Raw genomic sequence first — 24,362 nt, forward strand, 5'->3', positions numbered from 1 at the left:
GTGTCTGCCTGAGGATTCCTGACCCTCCCCCATTTGTGGCCAGAGCCTTCGTTAACTTGGGAGCCCACAAGGAAAATGAAGCTTTCGCCAGATGGTCCCCAACTGTCTGCCAACAGTAATGCCAACTCAACCCCACGCCTGCTGAGGTAACTCTTTTTGGCCCCACTGTTAGGATGGAACCTCTGAAGCTGCAAAATGAGGGATGTTGTTGGACCCACGACAGGCGAGCAAGGGAACAGAGCCAAGCAGGGCCTGCATGTGCTGGGAGGCTGTGGTGGGGCCCGCTTCATCTGAACAGCTACAAGGGATAGGGTTTCACCAGGGGAGAAGTGAGGTCTTCGAGGGCAGTCACCTGCAAACAGGCCGCGGGGCACTCATTGGCTTAGCTGTGGCCCGGGAGAAATGGGAACTCGGGAGAGTGGCTGAACAGGGATCAAGGCACCTTGATGGAGAGGCCTGTTAGGGACCATCCGCTCCCCACGCTGGAGAGGTCAGGGCAAGCAAGTGACAAGGTCCTGAGGCCCCAGCGTCCCCGGCCCATCCTGTCCCACCTCAACCCAGGATCATGCGGGGTTGCTGAGCACACAGCCTGTTTCCAGATGCCTGTGATTTATTTCCGAAGGTGAGCTGCAGCACACGGGAAAATACACATGGCTTTTCAGTCTGTTTTTACAGAGAAAATAGACTCTCATTGGCTTTCTCAGTGCCATCACGCTCTTCTGCGGAGCTCCAGAAGAGATGGCCCATCTCTAAGATTCTGTGCTCAAAGCAGCAGCTTGGCCAAGACCTCTGGGGTGGGAGCAAGGGAAAGCGACCCCCACGGGGAGGGGGGAGCATATGAGCAGCACTCACTGTGAAGCTAAGGCAAAGAACAGAGCTGGCGGAAGGCGCCTCCCCTTACCCTAAGGACATGGCTTGCTGAGGCCCAGGACCCAGACTAGGCAGGACAGGGACGGGGACTCTGGGCCAGCCTGGGGCAGCAGCAGGACTCTGAGTGTGCATCTGTGTTGAGGGGAGGGGGCATGCTGAAGAGGCAGCCTACCAGGAGATGGAGGGGCTTCAGCTCACACAGGCCCTCTGCCCCAGCAGAGCTCCCAGAGCGTGGTCCCCAATCCCGCACTTGGCCCCTCGCATTGGCTCTCCTTCAGGTTGGGTGGGGGCCCTGCTTAGGTCCCTTCCACCACCACCTGCCCCACACTGTCTGTGCAAAACATTCTGAGGGCCACGCCTCCGTGTCCCCTGCACCCTGCCCAGGGCTGCAGGGGAGGGAGGGAAGGAAAGCGCTAGCTGGGGTCCTCGCCCAGCACGGGGAACTCCTTGCACATCTCTCGGACAATCATGCGGTCCATCTGGCCCTGGGGCGAGGCTTCCTCTTCGGTCAGGATGCGCCGCAGGGTGGCCTGCAGGTCGGGGAGCCGGTGGCGGTGCTGCAGGTAGGGCGTGGAGCGGATCACCGCATGCATCAAGGACAGGTACTCCACGCGCAGCTGCAGGAAGAGCGGCTGAGCTCGGAGACCCAGGGGAGGCACTACCACCGCCCCCGGACAGGAAGAGGCCACCACATGGGGCCCTAGGGCCATGGACCAGCTCACAGCACTGAAGATCAAGGCCGTAGCCCCAGCACCCACCCCGTGCCTGGCCCAGAACTGGCCCTCAAGAGGCACCGAGCAAGTGAATGGATGGACCGTCCCAGACACAGGCAGTCCCAGGACGGGGCCAGCCCACGGGAGTCCTGGCTCGGAGAGGCGGCAAGGGCAAAACGGCCAGCTCCTGCCCATCTTTACTGTGTGGTCAGAGGCCCCCTGCTGCTCACTTCCCCCTCTCACTCTGAAGATCTCACTCACACCCACAGCTTCAGATACTGACCGATGCTCACACCTCTGGCCGAGACCCGTCCAGTAAGCTCCAGGTGAGAACATCCACTGCCCACTTCTCGTCTCCCGCAGCCCGCAGAGAGACCCCTGCTGCACACGTCCACCGTCACACTCACGACCTTCCCCGTCTTCCCCAAACAGCAGGTTTGCTCGTGTTTTTGGTTTTTTTTTTTTTAACTTGCTCATGTTTTTTCTTACTAAAGAGCACACCTGTCCACCTAAACGCACAGGCCAGAAACACAGGTGTCCTCTCTGATAAGCCACCCCTACCTTCAACAGCCCCTCCAGTCTGACAGCCCAGCTGCTGCTCCTCCTCACTGAAACACCCAACCCACCGACCCTCTAAGCACTGACCTGTGCTTAGAGGAGTCACTTCTTCAGGCAGCGTCACCCTGTTCCCCCCAAGCCTGGTCAGACCGCAGCACCTGCAAATCCGCTCCCAGCGTCTAAGCAGTGGACAGCCCCAAGGCCCTGCACAGGCCCAAACCTCCTTCCCTGCCATAAAGCTCACACGGACGTGCAGCACGGCCCTGCACTCCGGGCTCTTTCCTCTGCTATATTCACGCACCCTTAAGGACAACTGCCCACCTTCTTCTCCCAGTTCTCCGGATCTAAAGTGCCTACACAGCCGGCCTTGTGCTCCATGGAGAAAACAAGCGATCTTTCAAAAAGCTCTTGTCCTCCCCTCCCAGCACCCACATCTCACCCGTCCCCGCCAGAATGAGCTGCCCTGGCTTCCACTGGGGGATGGGGGGGCATCCCAACACAGGCCTGGGCTGTCTCCCATTGCCTGGTCTACTTGGCTCCTGCACTGGCCCACACTCCTGAACACACCAGCCATTTCTTGATGCTTACTGGATCATTCCCTCTGGCCCAGAAACCTGCACCATCATCTTCTGCCTTTAAAAGGCTTCTTGACCGGGGCGCCTGGGTAGCTTAGTTGGTTAAGCAAGTGCCTTCAGCTCAGGTCATGATCCCGGAGTCCCGGGATCGAGTCCCACATTGGGCTCCCTGCTCAGCGGGGAGTCTGCTTCTCCCTCTGACCTCTTCCCTCTCATGCTCTCTTTCATTCTCTCTCTCTCAAATAAATAAATAATTAAAAAAAAAAAAGAAACAAAGCACTTCCTGACCCATCTCCCTCCAGCGGCCCTGCTCTTCTGCTTCCTTCATAGACAAACTCCCAGGAGTTGTCTCCACTTCCAGCTTCCAATGTCCACCCCCCACTTCCCTCCCAACTTCAAAATTCTCTCTTACATGTTCCATTCGGACCCTCTTCCCTCCATACTGCTTGTCAACCACCTCTGGCCTCTGGGGGGCAATTCCAACAGCAATCACACTTTGGTTGCCTAACAGAAGTCCACGGCAGGCCTGGCACTCACCTCTGATTCACAAACCTGACCTTTTCCCCCACGGCCATGGCCTCTCACCGCCCACGCAGGCCGCCCTGACAGCCGTGGCTGCTTCCTTGCAAGCTTCCCACCAACCCTGAGCTCTCAGACAGTCTACACGACGTGTGGGGTGTCGGTCAGGTCACATCCCCTCCTCTGAGATCATGAGCTCCTGCCGCAGACTCTGAGGCCTTGTGGAAATGCCCCCTCCTCCTGCCTGACCCCCTGGTTTCCTCCACCCCAGCTCTGTCCGGGCAGCCTGGTCCACATCCGCTCACCGGGGCTCCTTTGGGTCTGGGCACACCCGCCATGGCTCCAGAGTGGCCCCCACACTGACCTGGCTCCAGCTGCACCCCATCCCCCATCTCCGTTCCGTGGCCTGTCCCCCGCTTCATTCCGTTACAGCCTCTACACAGCTCCCACCCCTGCCGCAGCCACCTCCGGGCACCTTGTCTCCAGGTGACAGGTCCGCGATGTGGCGCACGGTGATGTCGATGAGCGCCATCATGTCCGTGTGGTAGAAGATGGCGGCCGTGGCGGGGCTGGCGAACACGTCCTGCAGGAACTTGAGGATGGAGTGTGGCGGCTGCGGCTCGTGTTTGAAGATGCGCACGGGGTCATCTAGGAGGTAGGGGGAGAAGGGCTCAGGACGGTCGTTGCAGGGGGTGAGGGGGGCAGCCCAGGGCACCGCAGGGAGTGACAGGGGTCACGGAGGCAAATGACAGGGCAGTGGTGCCACACTGATTCCCCGGCCCTCACCCCCTCTGTTCAGCAGCAACAGCAGCTTCTCGGAGAAGATCTTGACGTTGGAGTGTTTGCTCAGGGCGGTCATGATGACGTTCTGGTCCGGGGCTGAGGGGGACATGGGTATAGACCAGCGCACGGGCACCAAGCACCAAGAGGGGAGAGCCCCCTCCCGCCGGCCACCACCCGCCCTCCCGTTCCCGCTGCCGGCCACCACCCCCAACCTGGCAGGTGCAAGTTGAGAGCCAGAAGCAAGTTCATGCAGAGATCCGGCAGCTGCTCGGTGGTGTCCAGGGGCAGTCCGTCCTCCACGATGCTCAGCAGGAACTGGGCGAAGGGCGTGCCCAGGTGCTCTGGGGGAGGGGCGCACACAATCTGAGCCCCCCGTACCCGCCCCCTGGGTTCCTGTCAGCCCAGGGCAGGGGGTCCCCAGACCCTCAGGCTCCCAGGAGTGGGGGAGCTGCCCGCTTACCGTAGTGTGCGTAGGGCACTGCCTCCCCCATGGAGAACACCATGGCCAGGATGAGGGCGGAGTAGCAGAGCTTCTGGTGATCTGGAGGGCAAGGCAGGCGGTGAGAGCCCCTCGGGCTGATGGGGACCCCCCACGGGGCAGGCGGCTCCCCCTCGTCTCACCCTGCGTGTCAGTCTGCATGTCGCGCGCCAGCTCCACAGGCAGCACAGACGACACGAGTGTGGAGATGATGGCCGCATCCAGGCCACACATGGCGCCAAAGCACTTGAGGAGCAGCAGCCGCAGGGACGCCCGGTGCTCCTGGCGGGAGACCCCGTGCGCTCAGTGCCCGGAAGCCCCACGTCTGCCCATCGCCTCCACGCCCCGCCCCCATGCCTCGCACACACCATTTGGTAGTAGGCCACCAAGGCCAGGACAGACTCGAACTCATTTCTCTTGCACATTTTCTTGCAAACTTCAGGGTCGGCGTCAGTCTAGGGGAAGGAGGAAGTGCGACAGACTCAGCGGGAGCCGCGCAGCCACAAGAGAGGGAGCGGAGTACACGCAGGGGAGACTCCTGAGCCCTAGGGGGAGGACACCCGTGGGCCCCCACCCCGCACCAGGATGTGCAGCAGCTCCTCCAGGTAGCAGCGGATGACTCCCTCGTCCTCGTACAGGGCCCAGCTGCGCTGCTGGGCATCGTCCTTCCGGCGAGCCAGGTCTGCAAAGATCACCTCCAGCCGCTGCTGGTCATGGCAGACCTGCCCTGAAGGCAGGGCAGTGCTCAGGTCCTGGGTTGGGGAGAGAAGGAGGCAGGATTCAGCACACTCCTGGCCCATCCCCATCTCCAGGAAGCCCCCAAAGCTGGGAAATCGACCCAGATCCTGAGGATGTCGCAGGCATGAGCTCCAGGCCAACATCAGGCAAGTTTCCCCCGCCTCACCTCTCAAGAGCTGACCCTGGTTCGTGTCCTTCCAAAGCCTGGGAGGGGACCAGCCCTGGTTCTCTTTCGTCCTTCCCCCTGCCCCGCCTCGAGCTCCCACTAAACACCTGCTCCCATGACCCACACCTCAACAAGGAAACTCCCAAGGGCAGCACCCCAGTCCCATACCCCCTCTGCAAGACCTCCATCGCCCCCAGTCTTGATAACCTGCTGGGACCAGATTCTGCACGAGACACACGTGCGGGGTGCCCTCCAACAACCCGCCTCTCATCCCAGCCCTGCGTAAACATCTTCGTGTGGGAGGCTCCCGACTCTGCCACTGCCTGAATGTGACTGAGATGCCGCACAACACACCACCAGGCCTTGTCATCTCCCCACCTTCTGTCTCCTGGTGCTTCCTGTTTGACAAGCACCGGCTGTACCTAGCACAGACGACCCTGCTGACCTGCTGCTCCACCCCCTGCCCCTGCCCATGGCTGCTGGATCCTGGGGCTCTAAGGAAGGGACCTTGGGCCCATCTGGTCCCCATACAGAGATGGTTCGCTACGCTCCAATCCGGCTTCCTGATCAGTGCCCCAACCTTGGCAAAGGCTCCCACCGGCCCCACAACGCCCACGCACCTGACTCACACCTGCGTCAGCACCAAGGCCTCCACCACAGCTCTTGAAGCACCCACTCCTCCCCATTGCCAAGAGCAGCAAGGCACTCCCCTCTCCCATGCCCTCTGTCCACTCTCCCCCTGCAGCCAGAGAAGACTCTGGGCCACTCACATCTGGCTCCATCCGTCACCTGCTCCAAATCGCACCTTCTCCCACACCGCCTGTTCCCTTGCTCCCCATGTTACAGCCATGCTGGCCTTGTTTCGCTTCCACCTGCGAGCCAAGTGTGGTCCTGCCTCATGGCCCTTGTCCAGGCTGAGCCTCTGCCTGGAATGCTCTCCCTCCCTTTCTCCCTTTCCCCTCCAGGGACCAGTTCAAAGGTCACCAGCACCTGGCACAATGAAGGCCGAGCCAGAGCTCAGCCATGCCTGTCAAGTCGAGGGTGGATGCAAGGGTGAGGGCAGGGATGGGGCGGGGGAGGCAGGGCGGCCCGAGGACGGGGAGGCCCTGGCCCAGCCAGCCACCCTCACCTTGCCCTCTACCAGCGAGAGGAGGACCTGCTCCATGACTGGCGAGCTGGCTGGTACGGAGGCCTGGATGTGACCCACCACGATGCCAATGGCCACGCGGCAGAGCTCGTGGCTCAGGCCAGTGTTTCTCCGCACGAGCTCCATCAGCTCTGCCCCGATGGTCCTGGGCACGGCAGGCTCAGCCACCACCTTCTCGTCAGTGGTCCCCAGGCTCAGGGCACCCAGGGCCTCCAGTTCATCGGGGGCTGAGGCCGTATCAACTGCCACCTCCTCTGTAGGGGGCTCGGGGGCTGGCGCCTTGGAGGGAGGGGGCTGCGCTTGGGACACAGTGGTATGGGTGCCTCGGCGCGGCACAGGCGGGGGCGTGGGAGAGCAGCTGGGGCCCAGCTCCGACGAGCTAGAGCCGGTACAGAGCGTGTCAAGGGAGGTGCTGCTGACTGAGGAGCCGCTGGACACAGAGCTGCCCCCGGAGGGCGCGGTGTTGCGGCCGCCTGTGGGCAGAGAGTGGATGCTGTGCTGGGACAGCCCCCCTGGGTCCCTTACCCCTCCAGGCCCTGAGCCCCAGCCTTCCCAGCACAGGGCCTGGTTTCTCTGCCAGACCCACCCCGCTGAGCCCAGAACCCCTAACTTTCTGATACAAGCAGATGGCCGTTCCGAGCACAGGGTGCCCACCCCCACCAACGGCCCCAGCCCTGACTTCTCACCACTTCCTGGGGCCATCAGGGCCTCCCTGTCTCGGCGCTTCACGGGTGGGGGTGGCGTGGTGGGAGCTGCTCGGCGAGGCTGTGGTGGGATCTGGGAGGACAGAAGCGGGATCTGGGAGGGCAGGCTGCTAACTCGGGTACTGGCCTGGTGGGGGCCCTGGGCTCTTGGCATGGGCTGGGCTACGGCTCTGCATCCCGGACCCGAGTGGACTCTTGGAGCCTCTGGACCCAGACTGAAGCTCCGCCCACCTCCCTTCCCCAGGGTTCCCTCACCGCATACCTGGTAGAGGCCTCCGTCTGCCCCGAGATACTCGGAGCTGGGCAGGCTGTGCTGCCGTTCGAACCCAGCTCGACACATCCCGTTGGGCTGCCTGGCGGCAGCAGTGTCCAAATGGTGGTCACTGGTGGATGGGGTCATAGCCGAGGGACTGGAGGCAGAGGGGCCTCTGCGGGACAGGGTCTCTTTCCGGTGGTGGATCAGCTTCCTGATGGAGGGGCAGGGAAATCACTGGGCGAGTGACCTTAAAACTCCCCAAGTTCTCACATGCTCCCTGTGGGATACAGCGGGGGCCCCTCCCAGCCCAGGCTGCTCCAACCTCCCTCCTGCTCCACCCCACTCCGCCTTCCAGACATCCCCAGCACTCACTGAAGGACCCCCACCCTACCGTGCTGGCGGGGGGGGGGGGGGGGGCGGCAGGGAGGTGGAGGGGGCCGTCCTCCTCCCCTCCCCCCACACTCACTGAAGGACTCCGCGCTGCTCCAGGCTGTACTTGCCACCATCCCGCATGGCTGCATTGTGCACGGCCTCAATGGCCCGGTCAATCGCTTGGAGGACATCCTGCTCCAGGCCCTGGGTGGGAGCAAGGGTGAGCAGTTAGACCTGGGGACCTAGGGAGGGTGAGCCCTGACCCAGCCCAGGATGGAGCCCCATTACAGCGAAAGCCTGGAATGCTAGACAGGAGCACAGAAAGCTGAAGGAGAATATGAAGTTAAGGCTCTCAAAAACTGTGTCACTCAGGGAGCTGGGATACAGGGTGTCCCCACACTGCTGCTTTACATATGGGGGTCCCAGTCAGGCCCCATAGTGAGACTCTCAGCTGTCTCCAAACACCAGGGGTCTAGAGCAAAAACACAGCCCAGGGACCCCCAGCTTGAGACCATGAGTACATACCTAGTCTATCCCCAGGCTTGGCTCAGAGCCCAGGCTAGCATGCCAAGCAGGGAGCCTCTAGTGTCTGGAACCCTTAACAAATCACTCTGGATCTTGCTGATCCTTCTTCAAACCAAGGTCACACTCCAGAACAGCCCTGTCCTCACAGAGCCTTCTGCAGACCCCGGGGATGAGCCTGAGGGACCAGCTGAGGATGGGCCAAAGGGATCGCCTCTTTCCATCCCTGCTTCTAGCCCTCATACCCCCTAGTTATTCCAGGAATCTTCCAGTCTTGCCCTGGGAACCAGCAGTCTGTGTTTGTGGCAAAGGATGGACATAAGAGAGGGGCCTGGCCCCTGGCCCAGATTTCCGTGCTGCCATACCCAGCAACTCGGGGGTCTAATCTGCCCAGCCAGACTGGCAAGGTGTGAAGAATAGGGGGTGGCAGCTGTGGGACCATCCACCTCCACCCCTCCCCTGTCCATCATGGTCCATCAGGGTACATGGAGGTCTCCGAACTGAGGTGACGTCACTCAGAGCAGGGTCGGAGAAGCGTCCCTGACCGGGACAGACAGATGGATACAGAGTTCAGCAAAGCCCTCCAGGTAGCATGGGGAATGCCAGAATGCAGGGAGACAGCAGACAGAAAGGGGGACAGAAAAAAGAAACATATATCCATAGAAAACAAGAAGGAGAGAGAAGGGGAGAGAGGGAGGGAGGCAGGGAGGGAGGGAGGGAGAGGGAGAAGAGGGAGAGGGAGAGACAGGCAGAGGGAGACAACGCAGAAAGAAATTGAGAGCCAGAGACGGAGAAAGGCAGAGAGTGGGAATGGCAGACACAGACAGAGTTAGGGAGACAGAGACAGGGAGATATGCAGAAAGAGACTACAAGGGGATGGGAGCCTCCCTGCCCCTGCCAAACCCCAAGCCCCACTAGCCCTGAAAAGGATCTTCACGGGCCCTTGAAGAAGAGGCTTCCAACAAGCCCCCAACCCCAGACAGGCTGGGTCTGACACGTTCCCTCCGAAGCCAGCAGCCCTAGTGTCCAGGGCCCCAGTCACGCCCCGCCCCAGGCACTCCTAGATGGGAGCAAGCTGAGGGTCCAAGGCCCAGGGCCCATCCCCTCTGGTAAGACCAGATGACATCTCCAAATTTATCCTGTTATTTCTGTCCTGAACTGGGCTGGGACAGGATGTTTCCTAAAGACTAGGGACTAGGATGGGGCGGGGGTGTCTGGCACAGGCCAGGCTTGGAGGCTCCAGGCCCTCCTTTCCCCTGAGGTCAGAATAGACCAGCTGGAGACACTTACACCCCAGCCCCCACAGCAGGACTATTCTTGGGGAAACAGGAACTGGAGATGCGGCCTCCACTGGAAGGAAACAGGGCCATAGTCAGACCAGGGGAAGCCGTGAAGAGATCTCACTTCCTCACAACGGGAGAGGCCCCCACCCCAGGCTGCGGACAAGGAGGGATGGGACTTTTCAATTTCAGAGAGAATTAGTCTGAAAAGTCAGGGCCTGAGGCTTGTGATGGGGGAGGAAGGGTGTCAGGGAGAGTAGTGCCAGGGAGTGCCAACAGGGGCTGAGATCTTTGGTTCCAAGAGGGTTGGGGGTGGTCTGAAGAAGAGCTTAGGGGGTGGGTGAATACGGGAGAGCAAAAGCCACAGAGGTTTGGCGGGTCATCCAGGGGCTTCAGAGGTCAGTGGAGGAGTGAGGACATAGAGGGTGGTTGAAGAAACAGGTGGTGTCCAGGGTGGCCCGGGTCTCCGTGGTGGAGGCAGTGGCTCCAGCTGGGGGTCTGAAGGTGGGAGGCAAGAGTGTGCAACCCGGCGGATCCAGGGAAAGGACTGATTATGGGTCTGAGGTTTCAGTGATCCGAGGAACTGATCAGAATTCGGCGGTAGAGGAATCTCAGGACTGTGTCTTGAATTCTACTCAGATGGAGCTTCAGATATTGGGTCTCAATGGGTCTGGGATCCCAAGGAGTCTCAGTCCCAGAGTTAGGCTTGCCGGTCTGGAGTCCTCAGAGTTAGCTGTCAAGGGCCTGGTCTTTTATGGGGGTGCGGGCTCTTGGGGTCCCAGTCTTCGTGAGTCTGGGGTCTCAGGGTCAGGTGCTCAAACTCCCTATCTGCGGGAGGTCCCGGCGGGGCTGGGGCTCCGGGGTGGGTACCGAGAGCCTGTGATGGGGCCCAGTCGGGGGACCGCGGAGGCCGGGCCGGGGAGGGGAACACTTACCTGCAGACGGCGCAGGTAGGCGGGCGGCACGTAGCCGGTCTCGCCACTGCGCGCCCGCGCCGCCAGCCACCAGTGCGCGCTGCTGCGCTCCAACACCAGGAAGGTCTCCCCCGCGGCGAACGCCAGCGCGTTGGGCTCCGTCGAGCGGAACGCGTAGAGCGCACGATACATGGGGCCGGGCCGGGCCGCGCCGGGGCAGTGGAGGCGGCGGGGGCTGCGGAACCAGGACGCCAGGCCTGGAGCGCCGCGATCGCCCCGCCCCGGCCCGTGACACACGACGCGTGCGCGCACCCGCCGGCCCGCCGCAGCCCCGCCTCGGGAGGGGGGTGGCCCCCGCGCCGATTGCGGCGCCCCCTGGCGGCTCCAAGCGGCGCGGCCGGGCGCGGCTCGAGTTAGCCTCCGGTCGGGTCCGGACCCCTAAGACTCTGAGCCTCTGAGCTCCCGCTCGGTACCCGCCCGGTGAACCCCATCCCAGCTTCTCCCGCCTGGTCCTCCACTCAAGCCCGGGTGCTGCGATCCGTTCGACCTCCGGAAGGAGCGCTCAGCCCGCAGCCCAACGGCAGAGCGTGCGTCCTGCGCTCTAGTCCCGAGCGTCGCCGCCGCGCGGGGAGAGTGGGTCCTGACCTACTAACGGTAGCATAGTCCCATCGTTGCGTCTCGCTGATCCAACACTTGGAGGCGCCCGCGGGGGCCGGTCTTCTTGGTGTCTACAGCCGCGTGACCCCTCTCCACCGAGTCCCTACTGCCAGCCGCACGCACCACGCACCGAAACCAGGTTGGCCATTCCCCAGTCCAAAGTCCTCCAGCCCTCGCAGCCCACCCACCTCCTCTCTTCACTCGCTTCTCTCCACTCCTCTAATACAGGTCTTTGCATACGGTTTCCTCCCTCGGGGCTCACTCCCCCCACCATCCCAACAGCATAAGGTCATTATGCTCCCAGTCACTGTCACGTTGCTCTATTATCTTTATAGGACCTACAACTCCGAATTATCTTATTTCTGAGCAGACAGGAGAGCTGATGAGGGTGGTGAGGGCGGTGCTATGTGGCCTTAAGAGCTTGTTTGACCAGTCATCCCCGACCTGTCCTTGATGTCCTGAGAGACACAGGGACCCAGGGGAGAGGCCCTAAGGTTCCCTGGGGGGCCTTCTATTCCTGTCCAGGGACTGGGCCAGCTACATTCCCCACTGGAAGCCTGGGTCCAGTGCAGGGGTTGTGGGCACAAACAGGCCAGTGTATACAGTTGGTGTTTCGGGACATAGTGCACATAGGCATAGTGGGCCTTGGAGAGGAGGGGCTGGGAGTTTCAGGGAGGTGTGGGGCTGCTAGAACTGGACATCAAGACCCTACCTTTTTGGCATTGGGTCTGTGCCCTTCTCCCTGGTGTCTGGTTCTGCAGTTCAAGACCTCCTCCCACACCTCCCAGAACCCTCCTAGCCTTGCTGGAGCTGGGTAGATGAGAGCAGCGTAGTTGTGGTGGGTAGCAGTGGTGACACGTGGTGTGATTAAGAGGAACACCCTTTCTCACTTGGGCCCCCACCTCCTAGGACCTTTGACCATGGCGCCCATGGCTGCCAATAGCCCAGAGCCTGGCAGCTACTCGAGGCCCCATTTTGGCTCTGGGACATCTGACATCTCGGTGCAGGAGCTGGATCCAAGGTCTGGCATACATGCTGCCCCACTCTGTCTTAAGCTGCATGGAGCGCAGGGCAAAGACCTGTATCAAGTTCTTTGCTTAGGGGGTGCTGGCATACTAGCCCAACCCAGACCCCAAAGAGACCTATGGGCCAAGCCAAGAAGCTGTGGTGACTTTAGGTCTACAAGATGGGGGCAGCAGCCAGGAGAATATTCCTGGGCTAGGGTGGAGACAGCACGTGTGCGGCTTCTGTGGGGTCGGGAAGGGGGCTGGCTGCCTGCCCCTAGTAAGAACGACAGCAGTACTGTGTACAATTAACAAAAAGATTTGTATTAGAACATTTACACTCAGGGAAGAAAGAGGTATCTGCATCATCAAATGTGGAATGTTGAAGAAATAGTTAAAATAAATAAGACTCCGAACGTGGTTAGGGCTGGCTCAGGCTGGGACTCACAGAGGCCTCTGCACATCAGCTCCAGGCTGCAGGGGCCAACGGCCTGGCCATACTGGCCTCCTCCCCGACGCAGCACAGCTGTGCCTGGGACACAGAGAGTCTCTCAAGTGCTGGGGCAGGAAGCAAGCTCACTCCCCGCTTTCCTCACTTATCTCTGTGACAATGTCTATCAGGCTCTGGAGCCCAAAGATATAGCCAGCATCCTGGCCCTCATGTACCACACTGTCCTCGCCATACAGCCTGCAGGTGGTGTGTGCAAAGTCGATCATGCGCACGTCCACGGAGCTGGTGCCGATGGGCTTATAGGCATAGGCACCAGCAGACTCGTCAGCTGACTCTTCTGACAGGTCCTCCAAGTCCTCAGCATCTGAGTCCAGGGCCACCTCAGGCCATTCCTTGCCATCATAGATGACCAGTAGGGAGCTTGAGTAGAAGCGATAGGACTCCTGTCGCTCCAAAACGGCCTTGAGCTCAGTCAGCTTCTTAAGCACAGGGCCCAGGAGCTCACGGCGCAGGTACCGACCATTGTGGAAAAACTGGAAAAGTGCCTCCTTGAAGCCTTGCACCGACAGCTTCCGCCCATGGTACTTGTTCATGAACATAAGCTGCCCACTGCCTGCCTGGTACACCTGTCGGGGGGAGACCGGCAGATTAGGTACTGACCGCCACTCTCAAAGCCTGAACCCCAGGGAACAGCAGCAACAGGACAGCACCAGATTGGAGCCTTTAACCTGTTAGGTACACCAGTCACACAAGACACTGTCCTCTCTGATCAGCAACCACTCAGTCAGGATGTAGCCCTCTGACCTGGTTCTGTGCACAGACCCCTCCTGAGTGTATGGGTCAGTGGAGAGGGCCTAACCTCCCTCCCCGAACTCCCGCTCCTGTCCAGAGGTTCTGTACTCAGTCAACCAGGTCAGCCCCAGAGGATTCACCCAAGCATGCATGCTTTTTACCTAACCAGAGAGCGACAGACTCAGTCACACTGGAACCTTGAGAAAACAGGACCATGCCAGGTTCGAGAGCAGCAGCCACTGGCTGTGCTAGCCAGCCCAGGCTCTAGCCCAGCATTCCCCTCACCTGCATGCCACACACACGGACACCGATGACTGCGGATGTGCTCTGCTGGCACTTGCGGATCTGGTTGGCTGCTTTCTCCTCTGAAGCATCGTCACCGTGCTGGCGAGTACCCATCTTGAGGTCCAGGACACAAGGCACCTCGTAGCGAGAAGTCAGGTTTTCCAGTAAGATGAATTCTGAGTGGTTAAGGACAATCCTCCCTCTAAGAAGGTGCTGCTGCATGGGGCCTTGGCACTCCCAGGGCTCAGTGCCTGCACAGAGGGCCTCAAAGAAGCCCGAGTCCACAGAGGGCCCCATCAGTCCTGCTATCCCCCGACACAGGGAGCCAAAGGCTGGCTGACTAGACAGCTAAAAGGCATATTCAAATTCTTGTCAGGGAACTATCTGGGTCCAGCCTGAGGGACACACACACACCATTTCCTGGACTCAGCAAGGTGTGGGAAGAGGGTTCCACACCAGGTTGTCCTAAGTTACGAATAGAACGTTAAATAAGTAAATCCCGTAACCTTATATGTGAACTGGAAGTATCTATATGAACTCATGAAAAAATTTCTCTTTAAAATAAATGTGTATCGGGGCGCCTACCTGGCTCAGTGGGTTAAAGCCTCTGCCTTTGGCTCAAGGTCATGATCTCAGGGTCCTGGGATCGAGCCCCACATCAGGCTCTCTGCTCAGCAGAGAGCCTGCTTCCTCCTCTCTCTCTGCCTGCCTCTGCCTGCTTGTGATCTCTGTCAATAAGTAAGTAAAATCTTTAAAAAAATAATAAATAAATAAAATAAATGTGCACTGGGGTGCCTAGGTGGCTTAGTTAAGCATCTGCCTTCAGCTTAGGTCATGATCCCAGGATCCTGGGATCGAGCCCCTCAACAGGCTCTCTGCCCAGTGGGGAGCCTGCTTCTCTCTCTCCCTCTGACTACTGGTATTGTCAAATAAATGAATAAAATTTTTAAAAATAAATAAATGTGTACTTCCCTGCTGTGTGGCACTGAAAAAGTCTAGAAACCCAGAAGTTTTCCTGGGGCAGGGACTGGTGAACTATTTGTTATATAGCCTGTACACTAGAAATTGTTCTTAAATTTTTAAGTCCTCAAAAAATTATTATATAATACTTCTGACACATGAAAAGTAAATGATACGCAAATCTTGGTGACCGTAGTTTTATTGGGATACGGTCTTGCTCATTCATTTACATTATCACCTATGGCAACTTTCATGCCATAGTGGCAGAGCTGTGACAGCCTGTGCAGCCTACAAAGCCTAAAACATTTACTGTTGGCCCCCTACTGAAAAGGTTTGTTACTCTTGCCTCAGAGGAATAAGGAACTCACATCTGGAGTAGGAAACATACATGACTCTGGACCATCATTTTATACCAGAAAGACAGCCATCACAGACTATCGTGATTGTCAGAAGGACTCAAGAGCGTATTTTAAAAGATCAAACATGGGAGAATTTGTGCATCAGTAAAGGTAAAAACTGCAATGGATTAAACCACATCAAGTATGTTTAAATTCACAGATGTGTAACAATGCTGAAAAACTCACTGGTCACCTTTGGAGGATGTTGAAAAACCCACTCACTACTCCAAGTATTTAGTAAATAAAAGACAAGAAACATTTACCCTGCCTTTCTCCTTTATAAACTACACCTCAGAATGAGCATATACTTGATGAGAAAATGTTTATAGATTCCAGCTGAGAAGGAACAACAAAACTAGGAAATTTCCTAGTGGAAAAATGGACCTAAGGCAATAGCAATACAGGAGAGAAAGACGAACAGTGCACTGCTGATGGACAATACCACCTCAGAAGGACTCCTGCCCCCACCCCAAAATTGAACCTGAATGTGATCAAGCCTGGAGATCAAATTATCAACTAAAGGGAAGAGAAAGAAAAGAGTAACATGTAAAGGACACCACAGGAATGTAATCAGTAAAATCCAGATGGTGGGAAACTTCAGAAGACTGACTGCCCAACCTCCCTCCCTCCCTCCTTTCTTTAAGATTTATTTATTGGGTGGGAAGGAGAGGGAGAAAGAGTCTCAAGCAGACTGTCCGCTGAGTATAAGCCCAACTTGGGGCTTGATCTCATGATCCTGACATCAGGACCTGAGCTGAAACCAAGAGTCAGCTGTCTTAACTGACTGTACCACCCAGACACCCCAAAGACCTAGTTTTTTGACAAGAAATTTCCAAGAAGAAAAAACAGAAAGAGTACTTAAAAAGACTTAAACATTTTGGGGCGCCTGGGTGGCTCAGTGGGTTAAAGCCTCTGCCTTCGGCTCAGGTCATGATCCCAGGGTCCTGGGATCGAGTCCCACATTGGGCTCTCTGCTCAGCAGGGAGCCTGCTTCCTCCTCTCTCTCTGCCTGCCTCTCTGCCTACTTGTGATCTCCGTCTGTCAAATAAATAAATAAAAAATCTTTAAAAAAAAAAAAAAAAGACTTAAACATTTCGACCAAATGCAACATGTGAACCTCACCTGGATCCCCATTCAAACAATCCATCAATCAGTATACAGATTTATGATGGGGCACCTGGGTGGCTCAGTGGGTTAAAGCCTTTGCCTTCAGCTCGGGTCATGATCCCAAGGTCTTGGGATCGAGCCCCACATCGGGCTCTCTGCTCAGCGGAGAGCCTGCTTCCTCCTCTCTCTGCCTGCCTCTCTGCCTACTGGTCTGTCAAATAAATAAATAAAATCTTTAAAAAAAAAATTTATGAGACAATTAGGAAAATGTGGACACAAACTAGATTTGATAATGAATTATTGTCTACTTTCAAGGAGCAATAATGGTAATAATGTTTTAAAATATTCTTAGAGATCCATGAGACACTTCAGAAACAGCTCAGCTGGTAGGGCTAAGTTTAAGACAGTCGTGGCATGAGTTGGACATAAGTGAGTGAACTGCCGAACCTGGGTCACAGGTACTTAAAAGTTCCAAGCATTATTTTAATGTTTAACATGTTTAAAATATCCCCTAGTAGATAAAAGAAAACCCTTCTGCTCTCTTAGCTCTGCTGGAAGCCGGAGGTTGCTAGGCCCCTATGTAGTGCACAGAATTTTAGCTTTTTTCCTCCTTTCTGTGTATTATTACACTGTGTCTTTATTTAAATACGGACAGTTAGCATTTACCGACATGTACCTATTTCTCTGTTTAAAAAAAAAACAAAACTTTAAAAAATGGGGTTATAGAAGGTCAGCAAAGGGTGGATTTGAAATGTTTGGGTAGGTTAAGTGGATATTTGACAACATGGCTTTTCCTCTGGCATGTTTGTGATGTTTAATGGACATCCTTGCAGTTTAAGAGGACACTTTTAAAATTAAACTCTCTCCTAATGATGACTTAAGCCCTGGCACTTGATGGAAGAATCAGCAGAACCTATAGGATCTTTGGAATGGACATTCTCTGTTACAATTTTGTTCCTGTTTATTTTTAAATTTCCTTTTTGTTTCATGGAAAGGAAAGATGATGCAAGTGTACAAGAGCTTTGTTACAATAAAACTAAATGTGTAAAAGTAAATAAATAAATAAATAAAAATATCCCCCAATAAAAAATTAAATAAAACATACTCAATTCTGAGGAGTCCTTCCCCCAAGATTAAAAAAAGAAAAGAATCCATGAAACATAGCTTCATGGGCTAGAAAGGGGAAAAAGGAAAGCCCCTTGTGCGATGCTTCATGTGCAAGTCTGATCAATCAGGACTGAAAGGCTGGCACCCACCCACCACCCCACCCCTGGCTGGCAAGCAGGGGATTTCCAAAAACATGAGCCAACTCCTTGGACTCTAGGCCAAAGTTTCCCTGGTGTAGGCTGTTCCCTCCGGGAGGTGTCCCTCACCTGCTTCCCCACCGCCTGTATTATCAGACCAGCCGCCCCTGCTCCTGCGGGAACAGGGATCTGTCCTTGGTTACCACAGAGGGTGCCCTGGCGCAACCGTGGCTAGAAAACAAACCCAACTTCTCTGCAATCTTTGGCCCTCACCCACCCTTCCGTCCCCGAGGCCGAGGGACTGTGAACAAAGGATACTGTACTGGTTCCGGTGTTTCGCGCTCTCCTTCATTCTCTGTAACTGCTGCTGGTGGCACTTCATGCTCCAAGGGTTATAGTGTTTAAGCTGGGAACTGGCGCTCCCCTTTTTCTCTACACTGTAGTACAAGACTTCAGATTTCTTTAACCACTCAAATTCTTCTTCTAATTTATGGCTGTAAGGAGACAAGAAACCAATCACAATGTCTTATCAAAACTCAGGGCCAAAGAGGCATGAGAGAACTTTTGGAGTGATGGGAAGTTGGAGATCTTGATGGGGTGGTGGTTTCAGTGTGCACACTAAACACTTCAAATGGATACATTTTATTGTTAAGTGTATTATACCTCAAGAAAGATGATTTTTAAAAAATAAAGGGGCCAGCTCACTGTTTTTTCTACAGTAAGGAAAACCCAAGATGCAAGAACAGCCTTTGCGTCCACCCCGGCGCCCCCATGACTCCCTGCCAAGCAGCCCTTACTGCCCTCTTCTTCCAGACGGTACCACCCCGCTGGCTTCGGATACAGCAGGTTCTCAGATTCTGAAGGCTGGAGACCAGGGAAAAGCCAAACTAAAATCCCATGGGAATAAGCCAACCTACTTAGCCACATTATAAATACTTTAATTTATATATATTGTTTATATTTTTATAAGCTCTGCCAAAGAGTGGTACCTGGGCGGCTCTTATAGGTGGAGGAGCCTCCATTTCAGGGACACCCAATGGACCATTTTTGTCTCTCACCATCAGCGAGCAGCCTGAGGGGAAGGGATGGCTCCTGTCTCAGTCACTGCTGCATCCCCAGGACGCGGCACAGGGTAGCCGCAGAAGCAACGAGCAACTACAACTCTTTCAGAGCTGCCACCATGACTCTTGACCCAAAATGGCATAATTTAATCCAGAGTCTGTTTGTTTGTTTTTACCTTGTATGATTAGACTTTATTTCAAAATAAATGAACTAGCAGGTTATAGCCTAACAAAAGGCTAATGACATTTATAAGGCAGAATAAACAACGAACTGGGTAACTTCATTTTGTCTGCTTTTTAGGGGGGGGCAGGGGGGCAGGGGAACTGAGGGAGAGGGAGAATCCTAAGCAGGCTCCACGTGACAGGGGCTTGATCTCACGATCCCAAGATCATGACCTGAGCCAAAGTCAAGAGTCGGACACTGAACTGACTGAGGCACCCCGGCGCTCCATGTCTGCGTTAATATAGTGCATTGGGTGACATGGTCCAAATCTGATTCATCTGAAGTCCATACTTTCCTTTGTTTATAACTTCCATTTAAAAATTAATTCCGGGGCACCTGGGTGGCTCAGTCGTTGGATGTCTCTTCGGCTCAGGTCATGATCCTAGCATCCTGGGATTGAGCCCCACATCAGGCTTCCTGCTCGGCGGGAAGCCTGCATTCCCTCTCCTAGTCCCCTTGTTGTTTTCCTCTCTCACTGTGTCTCTCTCTGTCAAACAAATAAATAATATCTTTAAAATAAGTAAATAAATAAAATTTAAAAATAAAAATAAATTCCTAGGGGTGCCTGGGTGGCTCAATCAGCTAGGCATCTGACTCTTGATCTTAGGCTCAATTCTTAATCTCAGGGCTGTGAATTCAAGCCCCACGCTGGGCTCCTCACTGGGCATGGAGCCTACTTAAAAAAAAAAAAAAAAAAAAAGTTACAAAAGAAAAAACTGCACTTAAAAATGACTTTAAAGGAACATTTTTATGGGGGCACCTGGGTGGCTCAGTTCGTTAAGCATCTGCCTTCAGCTCAGGTCATGATCTCAGGGTTCTGGGATCAAGCCCCCTATTGTCCCGCTCCCTGCTCCTCAGGGAGTCTGCTTCTCCCTCTCCTTATGCCCCTCCCCACCCTCAACTCATGGTCTCTCTCAAATAAATCTATCTTAATATATATATATATATATGTGTATTTATGAAGCTTTCCATAAATTTGGTTAAAGTCATTTTTATTTTAGGAAGTGCACAAAACTCCCTTTTTGTACATACCCAACCTGTATTTGAAAAGTCAACTGATTATCTCTTGTCCTAAATGTAAAAATGAAAGAAACGTGTTATTTCTGGGGTGCCTAAGTAGCTCAGTTGGTTAAGTGTCCAACTTTTAGTTTCAGCTCAAGTCATGATCCCAGGGTCCCAAGATCTAGCCCAGCATAGGTTTCGGAGCTCAGCAGAGAGTCTGCTTGAGATTCTCTCTTTACCTCTCCCTCTGCCCCTCCCTGCTGCACAATCCTGTGTGCCTGCATGCTCTCTAAATTTTTTTTTTTTTTTTTTTTTTAGATTTTATTCATTTATTTGACAGAGACACAGTAAGAGAGGGAACACAAGCAAGGGCAGTGGGAGAGGGAGAAGCAGGCTCCCTGCAGAGCAGAAAGCCCGATGCAGGGCTCAATCCCAGGACCCTGGGATCATGACCTGAGCTAAAGTTAGACGCCTAATAACTGAGCTACCCAGGCGCCCCTAAATAAATCTTTTTTTTTAAAGGAAAATTAAAAAAATAAAAGAAAGGTGACACTTCTGTAATCCAAAGCTAACCTCAATACTGAACAGAGAAATGGCATTGCCTTTTAGCTTCACCTATCATACATTAAGAAAAAATCTACTACATCTTTTCCATTTTCTATTTCAAAAATCCTGATCTTAAAATACTAATATTTAACACAAACTTCGAAAGTGTAACTCAGAGTCATTAAAGAGAAGCTGCCATGTGGGAACTGGCCACTGAGTTACAAGGCACAACTAAGTCCATCATTTGAGTCCCTAGCTCCAGGAGCCTGGCCTGTAACTAAGATCCCCTGACACCTCCCCTTCCACAGAGTACAGGGTCCCCCCCGCCCCCACCTCAGTCTATACCTACCTCTTCATCTTCTCCTCTTTCCGGTGCTGCCTCACCCAGTCCTTGGGGCTCTTCTCCGTTTCTAGAACGTGATGTTTTTTGTTTGTCCACCTCAGGAGCTTACTTTTTGGTTCACAGTCTGAATTGTCTACACTGTCCACAGTTCCATGGTCCCCCTTTAGTGGATATGCTATTAAACATAAGTTCCTGTCTTCATCCTCTTCAAAGCGTACAGATACCACACCTGCAAGGGGGGTGAGGAGCAGAGAGAACTTTTAATTCCACAGAAGATGTGTTATAAATAACATGATTGTAACATTTGTTTTTTTCTTACCCTGTTCCTTAGTCTCTATGTTGCCAGAGGCCCCAAACTCATCTGCAAACCTAACAAATATCAAAACAGCTAGAAAAGATGACACCACACAAGACAAGCGATTAGGGAGCAAACATGGCCGAGAGTCTTCCTCTCTGATGCACTCAACAAGGCAAGAGCCAAAGAATTACAAGACACATTTTTCCATCATTGAAAATGTTTATTAAGTTTTATGTAATTCTTCTAATCCTAAGAGAGATGTGAAAACATTTGCTCTTTATATCTTGCGGGAATTTTTGATGCCCTAAACAGAAACTCCGACAGCCTGAGGCTTGCTTTAAAGCAGAGCCGAACACGGGGAACAAAGGTTTGCCCTGAGGGGTAAGAAGCATCCACGGGTAAGGGAAGACTGGGCAAGCGAAACAAAATAAAGGAGCAAACAAAACAAACCACACAGCACAACAGACACCCTAGCAAAGGCTTCTTGCAGCACCCCCACACGGGTGGGCACCCCAAGCCTTTTGTCCTCAAACATGTTACTTTATTGGTCTTTGCAGTCACAAAAGAACAAAATGAACACAAGGCAAATAGGGTCCGGCAGGGAGCACAGACGCGTGGTGGCCTTGAAAGCAGCTCTCCCCCTTGAGTCTCTAGAACCTGCCATGTGTAATTAGACAGTCTTTGAGGAGGGGGCTGTCAGGTAGGAGCGTTTCAGCAGGTGCCGACGAGAGCCTTACAACCGACTGGCTGAACACCTTTCCTCACAGGCCTCTGTGGCCTGGGATCACTCAATTTGCTCAGTCCTTGCTGCCCGCCCGCTTGCTCGCTTGCTCGCTGCAGGGGAATGCGTGCTCAGAGAGAGATGACACTTCTGAGGTGGTCCCTGGCTCTGGGCGCAGAGGAGCAGAGGAGCCCAGGTGGGGAATTCAGGGGACCACACTTCCCTGTGGCCCGGGGAAAGAACCAGGGGGAAATAGGGGGCAGGGGCGGCCAGCTAACAAGGGGCCTTTGGCTTTGTCCTGGAAAAAACAACAGAGAAGGACCAAGTGAGGGCCCTCAACTCCCCCACCCCCCCACCACAACACACATGCATATTCAGAGTACAGAGAGAGGCGCCCAGTACATTCTGTCTTCAAACAGCATGTTTCAACAGTCCCAGAAGAACCTAAGTTGTTCAAGAGTCTTTTGTATAAAACCAGGCAACGTAAATTTAATTTCCTTTAATGGATTCTTTGATTTACAAAATATCCTCCCACCCCAGGAAAGACCACACCATGCTGGTGGTTGATGTCACCCCCAAAAATGCATTATAAAAAGAAAGAGTCACCATATGTGAATCAAAGGGTTGCCATAACATTGCAATTTTGGGGACATTCCGTAATAGCAAAGGGCTTCAGCTAATCAGCACAGGCCTCCCACTCCTGCATTCCATCTGACTCAACCCTGCTCCCAGCCTACCTAATCACCAGGGCTTCTGGTTTCCTGGAGGACAAAAAGCAGGCGGCAAGGATTCTGGGTAAAATCCTCCCAAAGTCTTCCCCCGCTGTTCCCCCACAGGGGCCTATGGGTTACTGAGATCAAGAGACACCTGAACATAAAACACAACTACACTTCCACCAAAAATAAACTCAAAACAAATCCACAAAACAAAACAATTGAGCAATCTTACCAGGGCTTGCAAACTGAGGGTGTGAGGTGCTGGGCTGAGGGCCAAGAGGAGGAGGAGGGAAAACAGAGTGAGGGGAGGGGTGAGGGCTCCCGGGATGGCTGCCGGGACCTTCCATGGCAGCGCCGCCTCGCATCTCCTCGCCAGGCGATGGCGACCCCTATGGCAGCGGGGGCTCACCTTTGTACTGGGGAGTGAATTTGCGCATCTCGGCTGGGAGAGTCTCGTAGAACTGGTGCTCCCTCGGTACCAGGGGCTTGCACAGGGTCGTCTCGTTGAAGCGGAGCACGCATGAGTGCCCCCCGACCTGGTGGACAAAGGGCTCCAGCAGGACGCCCTTGGTGCGGGGCTCCACGTCCATGGCCCTGAAGGCTGGGCTCATCCTCCAGGCGCAGGCGGCAGGGAGAAGAGGGAGGCGGCGGGTTCCAGCGGCCAGCGCGTCCTCCGTCTGTCGTCTGTCCGTGCGTCCGTCTGTCTGGCCTCAAGTCCTCGGTTGCGCGGGCCAGGACGCTCTGCCGAAAGCAAAGAGAGACACTGGCATTGAAAGCGGCCTGGGAACCGCGGTGGAACCGCGAGCACTTCGGCAGAAAGACAAACAGCGCGAGCTCAGGCAGGGCCCTGCCCACGCCGCCCACCCCGGCTCCGCCTCCTCCCTCGGAAACAAACAGCCAGAGCTACTGCGGGGCGGGGCCAGATTCCGACTGGTGTCCTCAAACAGCCCGTGCCCTCCACTAGGCGGGAAAAATGCAAGCCATGATATGGTAAAGTCCCATTTCACACCTAATAATTCAGATTAATTTTTACCATTTTCTCTTTTAAAAAAGATTTTATTTACTTGACAGAGAGTGAGAGCAGGAACACAAGCAGGGAGAGTGGCAGAGGGAAAGCAGGCTTCCGGCAGAGCAGGGAGCCCTATGTGGGGCTCGATCCCAGGACCCCAGGATCATGACCTGAGCTGAACGCAGCCGTTTAACGACTGAGCCACCCAAGCGCCCCATAATCCTTACCATTTTCTGGTAAGACTAACTTCATTCATTTTTTAAAAGATTTTATTTGATAGAGAGAAAGCGCGCGTATTTGCGCGCGCGCACGAGCTGGGGCAGGGGCAGGGGCAGAGGCACAAGCAGGCGTCCTCCCCGCAGAACAGGGGAGTTGGCCGGGGGACTCAATCCCAGGACCTCCGGATCACGCACGACCTGAGCCGAAGGGAAGTGCTAAACGGACCGAGCCACCCAGACGCCCCCATACATACATATTTTTAATACTTTATTTTTTTAGAGTAGTTTTAGGTTCAGAGCAAAAATGAGAGGATGATAAATGCCCACAGAAACACATGCCCCCACACATGCCATTGCCTTCCCGGTTATCAATATCGCCCATCAGAGTGGTAGGTTTGTTATAAAAGATGATGAACCTACATTGACTCATCATCCTAGATTACATTAGGGTTCTTAGTCGTTAATTATGTTTTTATAAAATGCAGTTTAAGGGAAAACCTGCTTACTCACCATCTGGTAAGATTTACTCCCCCAGGGTGTCCACTCCTCCCCCTCAACCCTAAGGCCAAAGCAAGCCCCATTAACCTTATTAACAGTGGAGCTTGGGCCTGGCGTTAATCATTAACATCTGTATCTAAAAACAACCGATCAGGGCTGGCTAACTCCATTTAAAAAGATACACAGTGTTCTAGGTCACTGACTATTTTTATCAGTTCTATCCTGATCTCCAAA

General features: G+C 54.5%; 2 protein-coding genes across 6 annotated transcripts in view; both read right to left on the bottom strand.

Moving 5' to 3' along the window:
• Positions 1 to 592: 592 nt before the first annotated feature.
• On the bottom strand, positions 593 to 10,802 carry LOC111144002 (NCK interacting protein with SH3 domain). Of its 4 annotated transcripts, XM_022498058.1 has the most exons (14): positions 10,617 to 10,787; positions 7,974 to 8,083; positions 7,880 to 7,894; positions 7,514 to 7,718; positions 7,234 to 7,324; positions 6,530 to 7,020; positions 5,078 to 5,248; positions 4,865 to 4,951; positions 4,640 to 4,778; positions 4,479 to 4,559; positions 4,231 to 4,359; positions 4,022 to 4,114; positions 3,711 to 3,883; positions 593 to 1,487 (listed from the first exon to the last, which is right to left on the bottom strand). In XM_022498058.1, exons 1-14 carry the CDS (start codon positions 10,785 to 10,787, stop codon positions 1,284 to 1,286), a joined length of 2,160 nt encoding a protein of 719 aa, XP_022353766.1. In that variant the 3' UTR covers positions 593 to 1,283. The 4 variants fall into 4 exon arrangements, with proteins under 4 accessions (XP_022353766.1, XP_022353768.1, XP_022353767.1 ...); XM_022498060.1 differs by lacking the exon at positions 7,880 to 7,894 and having other exon boundaries at positions 10,617 to 10,802; XM_022498059.1 differs by lacking the exon at positions 7,880 to 7,894 and having other exon boundaries at positions 7,234 to 7,345.
• Positions 10,803 to 12,559: 1,757 nt separating this feature from the next.
• Positions 12,560 to 24,362, bottom strand: part of LOC111143865 (inositol hexakisphosphate kinase 2) — a 32,492-nt gene continuing 20,689 nt past the window's right edge. The window contains exons 2-6 of one of the 2 annotated variants that reach the window (XM_022497852.1): positions 22,813 to 23,144; positions 20,675 to 20,897; positions 17,812 to 17,987; positions 13,785 to 13,960; positions 12,560 to 13,333 (exon numbers count right to left, since the gene is read on the bottom strand). In XM_022497852.1, coding sequence (XP_022353560.1) covers positions 12,833 to 13,333; positions 13,785 to 13,960; positions 17,812 to 17,987; positions 20,675 to 20,897; positions 22,813 to 23,014 — 1,278 coding nt within the window. In that variant the 5' untranslated portion in view covers positions 23,015 to 23,144 and the 3' untranslated portion in view covers positions 12,560 to 12,832. Of the gene's footprint in view, positions 13,334 to 13,784; positions 13,961 to 17,811; positions 17,988 to 20,674; positions 20,898 to 22,812; positions 23,245 to 24,362 lie in introns of those variants that run through there. The other variant, XM_022497851.1, reaches the window with a different exon arrangement.

This window comes from Enhydra lutris, unplaced genomic scaffold (assembly GCF_002288905.1).
Source record: "Enhydra lutris kenyoni isolate GAN:26980312 unplaced genomic scaffold, ASM228890v2 scaffoldscaffold10, whole genome shotgun sequence".
Classification (NCBI taxonomy): Eukaryota; Metazoa; Chordata; class Mammalia; order Carnivora; family Mustelidae; genus Enhydra; species Enhydra lutris.

What these genes read in the sequence shown, in the direction of transcription:
- LOC111144002 (XM_022498057.1), bottom strand. Translation starts at nt 10,787, where the DNA reads ATGTATCGTGCGCTCTACGCGTTCCGCTCGACGGAGCCCAACGCGCTG. An exon ending in TCTCGCTGGTAGAGGGCAAG is followed by an intron (nt 5,249 to 6,529) that starts GTGAGGGTGGCT and finishes TCCCCAACCCAG; the next exon opens with GACCTGAGCACTGCCCTGCC. An exon ending in GTTGCTGCTGAACAGAGGGG is followed by an intron (nt 3,884 to 4,021) that starts GTGAGGGCCGGG and finishes CCTACCTCCTAG; the next exon opens with ATGACCCCGTGCGCATCTTC.